Source organism: Wasmannia auropunctata, unplaced genomic scaffold (assembly GCF_000956235.1).
Source record: "Wasmannia auropunctata unplaced genomic scaffold, wasmannia.A_1.0 LD336088.1, whole genome shotgun sequence".
Classification (NCBI taxonomy): domain Eukaryota; kingdom Metazoa; phylum Arthropoda; class Insecta; order Hymenoptera; family Formicidae; genus Wasmannia; species Wasmannia auropunctata.
The window spans coordinates 1,328,249-1,337,594 of NW_012026802.1; the positions used below are offsets into that span (position 1 = coordinate 1,328,249).

The 9,346-nt window shown below is 36.3% G+C and overlaps 1 protein-coding gene and 1 long non-coding RNA gene across 2 annotated transcripts; both read right to left on the reverse strand.

Annotated features, from left to right (window-relative positions):
* Window positions 1-664: 664 nt before the first annotated feature.
* LOC105448204 lies at window positions 665-2,526 on the reverse strand. The gene is made up of 2 exons (XR_974204.1): window positions 1,428-2,526; window positions 665-1,226 (listed from the first exon to the last, which is right to left on the reverse strand). It is a non-coding gene; the product is annotated as an uncharacterized LOC105448204 (long non-coding RNA).
* A 1,525-nt stretch (window positions 2,527-4,051) lies between these two features.
* LOC105448205 (nuclear receptor-binding factor 2-like) lies at window positions 4,052-6,035 on the reverse strand. Its single transcript, XM_011686654.1, has 3 exons — window positions 5,942-6,035; window positions 5,376-5,632; window positions 4,052-5,032 (listed from the first exon to the last, which is right to left on the reverse strand). Exons 1-3 carry the CDS (start codon window positions 6,032-6,034, stop codon window positions 4,546-4,548), a joined length of 837 nt encoding a protein of 278 aa, XP_011684956.1. The 5' UTR covers window position 6,035; the 3' UTR covers window positions 4,052-4,545.
* Window positions 6,036-9,346: the final 3,311 nt, after the last annotated feature.

Here is a 9,346-nt window from a genome sequence, read left to right on the forward strand (position 1 = left end):
TATCCCCTGTGTGCCTTGTCGACTCAGTTGTTATCCAAATTACCCCACTATTCAAATTACTCCGCTGTACTCTACTTTTAAGGAAAAATTTCCTAAGCTTTCAAAAGTTTCAAGGCATTTAAAACTTTCAGTGTTCTGAAAAATGCTCAATTTTCATATATAATATTTGAAGCAATTCGAATCTTTACGACCCCAGTGAGAAATAGGTTGGAGAGGCAACTGTTTTACGTTTATAGACGCTTTTCCTGTTATTTCTCACTGGAATTGTTGAACAATTTTCGAGAAAAGAATTCGAATGTCACAAAAAAGAGATAAGGGGACCTTTTCCTATCCTTTGTTGCTCATTGAGCGAATATGAAAGGAGAAAGGCTCGATGTTTCCTTTGTCTTGCAGGATATTAGAAACGAGCAGATATGATCAATGAGCGTCTAACAGGTCTGTACGATCTGTCAGATCTCGATGTACGTGCGTTTGTTAGAAGAATGTCCCTTGTCCTTTGTAAATATCAAGACAATTTCTACGAACTTGTTGAATTTTTAAAATTCAATTTAGAGGTAAAATAAAGTACTTACTTTGAGACTGTGCGGTTCGGTATATACTGCTTCGGTATTGACTAGATCGTTGAAATACAACTTGATAGCTTTCGTGGGGTATCAAGAGCCGTTATGTGCTGCGCCCTTGTTTGTACCTCATTTGATCGCGTTGAGGTAAGAACCAGTACTGATGCCTGAGCCGCGCACGTCTGGTATTTTATACGATAAATACAACGTCACGCGTCGCCGAGATAAGGAATCTCACGCGTCATTCACGACAATTATTGCCGTCTCCGCCAGGGAGAGGATTTTTCTTCTCCACCACGCCGGGGACAAGGGGAGGGTTGTGCGATAATTGCGACGCACGCGTGTCTCGCTCGAGGGTCTTGTTCGGTCTTTATCAACTTTTAAGCCGAATTGATAAACTCCGAGCGCAAGTGGCTGACGCATATTCGCGGGTATAAAGAGCCGCGGAACGGAATATGGACTATGATACGCGTCGCCTATGTACATACTTTTGCGCAATCAGCAAAATCGACATTTATGTTAGCTGGCTTGACGCTACCGGTTTGACGTAAAATCACGAGGAGATAATGCAGGGAAACGAAATGCAGCGCGTATGACATCGTTGTTGTAATAATAAACAAAACACACTGTGTCGCTTCGTATCGCATCCGGGTCGTCGACTTGTCACTATTAAATAGTAAAGTAAAACAACGTAATTAATATATAAAAGAAAATTTTATTTCTTTTATTTGCCTGTCAAACGTGTTTGATTTATTTTACGTATGCATATTTAAAATATAAAAAAAAATATTCTAAGATACATTAAAAAATGAAAACATTCGGACGAATTGTACGATCTTTAGAAAACTACGTAAAAGCTTACCTTACCTGATTCATTAGCGGAACAATTAGTGAAACAATTAATATTATATAATCCTCTTGTCGAATTGCTTAGATATACATCGATAGATGTATACAAGATATATTCTTTCTCATAATATGAATTTATTCTTCGAATGTCATTCGAATAATCAGATGTCAGGGGATATGAAGGTAACAGAGCCTGATTAAAATATCCTGTAATAGTCCAGAAAATTTTCCACCGATTTATTAAGAATGAGTGGATACGAATGTATCAGCGTCTAAAAATATCAAACGAGTCCGATAACAGACCGTATCTTTTTGCGACCGCAGTCTGGCAGATAATGCACCTGCAATCGCGACATCTTATAATAGATCTAATATAAGTACAATAAGTATGTAAATCTTTGAAATTTTATATAACGTTGTTTTCAGTTATTCAAATACTTCTATTTTCATGCTTCCGCAATAATAAGCCGTATGCGGCAATCTGCAATTTTTTTTGTTATCTTCTAGGTAAAGTTCAAAGTTGCTACTCTGTTGCATTGACGATTTTCTTGATATCGCGTCTTATTTTTGTCTAGCACGTCGTTACAAAACCTAATGTATCGCAGAGTTAGATGTGTATGTAACGTGTTGAAATAGATGCAGCCAAGGGAAGAAAATAGATGACACAATCGTACGTTACCGATTTCTGCAACTGTGATTACTGCAACAAAGTTTTAATCTAAAGGCTCGCTGCTGTAAAGTCGATGTAACCGTGCCTACCTGGACACTTATTTGTCGAGCAGAAATAATTCTATACATTAATACAACAAAGATCTTGCGATTAAAGGGACGTCCGGGTCTGCTTGAAAGACGAAAAAAATCTGGAAATAAAAATTAAAAGAAGGATATCTAATATCTTATCAATATTTCATGGAATGTTTTCTTCGTTAGGCGCGGAGGTTTGAGCAGCATTTCGAGCAGCGGCTTACGCATGTAGACGCGATACTTCAGAATTCAGATGATACGCACTTTTTTTTTAATTAAGATTACGTCGACGGAAATTTTGTATAGTGATGTCGCATTTACTGCCGCGATTGATACACGAGGCCCCGTTGCGAGTGAGATATTAAAAAAAATCCCCTCTGACGTGCGGATAAGCAGGGAGTGCACAAATGGAATTCACGTGACGTTGTCGTGCCGTCGTAAATAAGTACACTAGTACAGCGTGTGATCGTGATACGCGATTAATTCCGATTAATTCCGATAAGAAACCCCTGCGTACATTGCGTCGTATATATTAAAGTACCAATCAGAATGATGTGATTTGATAAAAATAAAAGAGACGTTCGATCTCTCGTAAGACTACCAAAATATAATTAAGAGATATCATCTTTTAAACAGAAGACAACCCCTGCGGAGAAAAGTTTGGAAAATAATATTGGAAATACCTATATAGTGAAAAAAAACTATCGGAACGAATAGTGTGCAAAATTGGATTCGAATTGTTTTCCAATTATTTTTAATAATTTTTTCGCGAATTCAATGGCCCTTTATAATGGAATGTACGAAGATTTACAAATTATATATATGTATATAGATATAGATAATTTTGAATAAATTATTCTCATTCTATTAGTTAATATAATAATAACAAATATATTTGTATAATATATATGTATATAAATTATTAATTACAGTTGACAAACTAATTGAAGTAAAAAACTATTTTTATTTTATGATTTGAAGATTAGAATGTTTTATTAAATTTCAATGAATTTTATAGAGATTACCAATTTTATGTCACTGTATGCGTTCTTATACTTGGAAAAATATAAGCCATTTAGAATATTTTATTGAGTAAATAATAATTATCGGATGTTCAACTTGACGATATTACAATTTGGCAACGCTGGATTAATACGATTTAATATCTTGAATAAACACTGACTCGTGCATGCCTTATGTGTGTATCTCGTAAGTGTGAGATATTCAGAAAACACGATATAAAATATATAAGACTACGGTTTTAATGATTTAATTTATCTTATGACGAAGCCACAGTGTCGATATCTGTTTACAAAAGTTTATGATACATCCTAGACACGGAGTCTGCTCTTTACACCCGAGCCAAGATACGACCTTATTTAATTTCACGACAGATTTTATTATTTTCTTCGAGAGAGAAAAAAAAAATTGTTTAGAAACGCTCCAATACAGGAAGCTCTTAATAGAAAAGCATTAATATAGATATACATCTCGTTTCGAGTAACGACAAATTAATTGATATGATCTTGAAGATAGCGTTTGTCTGTGCAACTATGTTATATCTTTCCACTTAATCTTCGTTGGGGGTAAGGCCCTCGCTTATCACTCGATATATTATCAATTTCGATTGTGGAAAGGCCCTGCTACTTGAAATTAGGATGATTACGAAGTTCAAGAAGCTGATACGGGCAACTTGTAATTATCATTGTGACATTTTTATCCAAAGACACTTACCAAAGATATTGTCTGACATTTTGATATCGTTTAAGTACCTTCATTATTCGAAATTTGTGTTAAAATTAAGAATATTCAGGATAATTTAAAAATAAAAAGAAATGCAGAATTTCTCGCAATCACGACACTCCCGCACTCACACGGAATAATTACAACACTTGAAATAATTGCAACACTGAACGCAAGCTTTATTTGTACAATAACAAATCACAGATTATCTCAGGATTACAATCTCAGTGACAGAACAATTGCCCGAAATACTTCGAACTGCTCGGGATTCTTCTATTTAATATATTTACCGTTTACTGAAAAATCCATCGTCCCCTTTATTGTTACATGCTGATTTTTTTATAAGTATTAATTTTTCGTACAGTCGATTCGATACACAGCCGAACTTTTAAACAGACCTTCAGCATGGATTAAACAGATTAGGAGCATGACAAAAAATATATATATATAATTTTAGCACATACACCCTTCACATCAAAACTTCAACAAAAATACGAGTTATATTTTGTTATATAAAATGTACAATTATATACAATCTGATGTGATACTTTCAGCACTAATCATGATTGGTTAATATTAATTTCACTTTGTACATTGTTCTGAAACGTAGATTTAGAATAATTTAGATGTAAAAAAAAAAACTTGTATTTTATGATGATGTAAAATCAAAGAGCGGCATTTCAAGAGGTGTCAACTGAGGTAAAGGGTCAAGAGGACACAAAGGATGTTCTTCTGCTCTGATATCGTTATTAGAATTGACAGAGACTGCATAAAGACGCTCTGTCAGTTGGCGTACTTCTTCCTCCTTTGCTTCTAGTTGGCTGAGCAAGCTCCCTACAAGTGATCGCAATTGGCTGTTGACGGTTTTGAGCTCTTCTATAACGGTGCCTGTATCCTTCGGATGCTTGAAACTTTTTTCTTCGGCAGTAGGCAGCTTGATATCTATCAAACTCAGAAGGCTGTCTTGTTCGTCGATAGTTTTATATATAGCTTGACGCAAAGAGCCATCGAACTTGTCAATTCTTATGTCCGCACAATTATCTCTTTCGCTGTATCTGGCTGCGTGCTTATTGAGAAGATCCTTCTGGTGATTTTCTAAGGTTGTCTTGTACTCCTCGTATTGTGCCTGCTTCATTCTAACAATAAATAAAATTTCTTTCAATGAAGAGTCATATACAGGGTACTGCATTATACTTATACGTATTAGGCAGTATAACAAGTTGCGCGGCAGACTTGCTGGGGCAGGCGCATACTGCTTAGTAATGGGTATTTAGTATTTATTTTAGTTTTTAGTACTTTTTAAATTTTTAGTATTACTGAGCCGCGTTTACCCCTGCAAAGGGGCGTAGTCTGCCGCACAACTCGCCATACTGCCTAATATGTATATGCAACAAACCCTGTACATAAAAATAATTATAACGACTGCGAGACAGATAACTTGTAATTTAAAAATATTACAAATTAAAAATTAGTACGTACCTGACAACAGCCGCCTGTCTCTTATGATAATCTCTTTGCAAACTGAGGGACTCCAACGTGACGAGCGAATGAGTTGGTGTCGGAAATTTTGATGTATCTTGGGAAGACAAGGTGGACGCATGTACATGGATGAGACTGGATTCAAGTTGCGCATGGGCCTCTGCTAAAAGATCAGCTACGGTCTCGTGGCACTTGGCTGCTTCCTCGAACTTTCCCTCTCGTAATAACGCTTCTGCTCTCCTCTGTTTTTCATGTGCCTTAGATCAAGTATTTAACTTTGAATCAGTCTCGTCGATAATTTGTAATTGTACGTAATAAATAAAGTAAATGAAATAAATACATAGAAATAATTTCTATATATTTCTTATTGTTCATTCAATAAAATAACATGCATATTAGTGTATTTTAACATTTCATTTCCAGCTTAATAAAATAAAGTATATCGATTATTTTCTCAAGAGAAATTATAAATAATTATTGATTATTTACTCGCGTAATTAACTGGCATACAATATAAAAATATATTATACAAGCAATATAAAAATATGCGAAGAAACAACACTCACCAGATTCAAGGCGGACGTCTCCATCACTAATAAGAGAGAAGAGAAGATACATATGATAGATAATATCCCTAGATCATATGTAGCTGTTTTCATGTAATTAGGGCTGTAACACATAGAACAACGTAAGAATTAAATGACCAATTACAATCAAAAGTTTCAAAATGACATACGTTCTCGATGATCACTGATTAGTACCGGAGAGTATCGGAAGTATAGTAAGAAATATGTGTTATGATCTTAAATTTTTGTAATTTCATAATAAATCGAATTTATTGTAAAAATTAATATTGCGTCCTATATCTAAAGTTCAGTGATCTAAATGCTCGACATTTTCATATCGAATAAAACATATTTTTCTTTTAGCAAAACTCTCCTCTTAAAAGTAGGAAATTCCAGACGAAAGCATATTGCTAAAGCTCAAGAGGAAAAGAAAGATGACCAACCAAAATGGCTCTTTTCCTCACCCTTAGATTTTATTCTGGTTTAAAAATAACTTTGCTCCCTCTAGGCTCTTACCTTCATGCCTCTCGCTGTTTGATTACGCCATCTCGTGGACAGAATTCCAATATTTTAAATAAAGCATTATTGATAATTCTTGTAATTCCTTATTTCTTACTTTTATTTTCTTCAAATCAAAGTAGCTTCAATTATTTTGCTAGTTTAATTATTCATTTTTAATCGGGTGTGTGTTCTTCTCCAGTGTTTTTCAGAAAATATCACTCCTTACAGAATTTTATGAGTGGAACGTTCATATAAAACCGCTATTATGCAATATTTAACGGAGTAGTAGATTACATACACGACGACAAATAAATAGAACGTACATTTGTCTCAAGTGAAAGAAAAAATTGAAAGATAATTTGATTATATTTTTCTCTTATTTCAGTAACTTCTATACACAACACGTATAAAAGTAAATAAATAAATAATTTAAAAATTATTGCTATACACAAAAAGGCTGAAGAATTTTCATAATTTCTACAAATTTTTACGTTAGATTTTAAAATATATCAACAAATTTATCCCACATATGGACATATCTTAAATGTAATTCAAAAGTGTCTTATAATTCATGAATTTAATTGTAATGATATAATTTTGAATAAATTTAAGATCGATTTTTTAAGTAAAAATATTACGTTAATCGTTTTTGAGTCATAAATAATTGAGGAAAAAAAGAAGAAGCTATGTACAAAATTAGGGATTTTAACTAAATTTCAAAGTAGGCTTGATTTAATAAAATTTGTATTTGAAATTATTCAGATTTTTTAATATTTTTTACATATCCTAAATTATAAATAAAATTCTAGCCTAAATTCTGACAATGAAACATGAATCGTCCAAAACGTTAAAAATTAGAAATTAAAATTTAAGTAAAAAAATGTATTTAAAAAAAACCGTATGTCATTAAATTTAAACTTCTCATATAATTGCAAAAATGAAAAAAATATCATGTATTTAAAAATATATATATCTTTTTTTAACTTTTGCAATTAACGTTTATATATAAATAATCAAGAATGATATCTTACACAAAAATCTTGAATAATAATTAAAATTCTTAATATGTATATCTTGATGCGGTATCATTAAATATAATTCATCAAAAATATGTACGTACGTCGACACGAAATTAAAGGACTCGTCAACAGCAAAGAGATTATTTCCAAAAGAAAACGAGTTCTCACATGGAAAAAAAAAAGATTATCAGATAATCGCGTTCCCTAGCGAGTTGGCGCGCTTGCGCGCGCGAGGCGGTTGTTCTAGTGAATGGGCACGGCCCGTGAACCAAGAGTCGGCGGTATGAATGAAATAGTAAATATAATTGACAGAAGGGCAGGCGCGCGCGGCGGGCGCGTGTGTTGTGTGGGCAGGCCGGTCGTGAGCGCGGTTCAGTCAGATCGGGCTGGGGCAGAAAACAGGCGGAACGAGGTGCAGGACGGGAACGGGGAGAGAACGATATGCATGCCGGCGCGACGACGACGTCGCGCAGCGCGTTCGCAAACGCGCGCGAACGTAGGATCGAGGTCATCACCTCTCTACCATTTGAGGATAAGCGCGATATCCTTTGCCTCTTTCGTCATATCATTGGTTCCGCCGATCCCGCCGGCCCATTAATCCCTGGCTCGTTTCTCAATCCGGCCGCCTCTCCGCTCGCACCGCGCTCGCACGTAGCGGTAGCGGCGGACGAGGCGCTTGGCGTGCGCGCGACGAAAGGGATTCGAAATTTGAAAATCACGTCGAAAAATCAGATATACGCGCTCGTATATGGTCCGTCGCGCGATACTCCAATCCATCGTGCTTTGAAATCATTTTTACGCCGCCAACCTTCTGCCGTAATCGTCTCGCGTTTCTATTAAGAAAAAAAAACGTTTCTTCCCCCACTCCACCCCCCCACCTCAAGAATTTTTTATATATTCCCCGATGCGAAGATATCGCGCGTTTGTTCGGCGCGAGATCCGCCTGTGCGTACGGTCGATGTATCGGCAGAAGAACGTCGAAGAATATGGCGAGTTCTTGACCGGTCTGCCTTCTCCTTCTCTTCACTTCCCCTCTCTCGCGGAGAGCCGTCGAGTGACGACCAAAGACGGTAGGAAGGTACGGTTTCCGGTCGCCCACGCGACAATCTAGTCGGGGCTCTCTCCTTCTCTCTCTCCTTTTCTCTCATCGGCCGGCGTCGTTGTGAAAATCCTCTCGATTCAGGTGTATAGATAGGAGCTTAGGAGCGGTAGGTCTGGCGCAACAGCCCGGCTACCGGTAGTGGGGCGGCGATGGGGTCTAATATTTGCGTATCTTTGCGTGCGACGCACCCGTCGCGACCTGTCGCACGCTGCGAGATTTGTCTAATCCGGGAGAACAAATTTACTTGGTCGCACGCGCAAAATGTAGATAAAATATTTAATTTCGTATATAACTTTACGATTGTGTACCTTTTACGCGGCTCGTATTCTTCAAAGGAACTTCCTCCCGCTTCATCTCGCATCGCTTCTTCTCGTCTCGCGCGATTAAATCAGACGTGAAAAAAATTCTTACGTCCAAAATATCAAATTTTACACAGAAAACGCAAAATATGACTTCAAGACTTGTAACAGAGAAAACAAATGTTTTTTTATTTAGAAATTGTAATAAATTATATCGCTGAGTAATAAACGAAGCAAAGTGCAATTAAATCCCTCCATTCTAACATTTATCCGTTATCAGGCCGTTATAAATTCTCTCTATTCTCTCTACTAATATTGTTATGGCTCAACCGCATCTCGTATATATTGAATCAGTAACTTTTTGTTTCAAGAGATATTCGCGAGAGTATGTTTTACTCGATTTCCCGATACCTCGACGAAGTGGTCATCATGGGGGCACGTGGGCGACCGGAAACCATCCCTCCCACATTCGCGTGCCCTACCT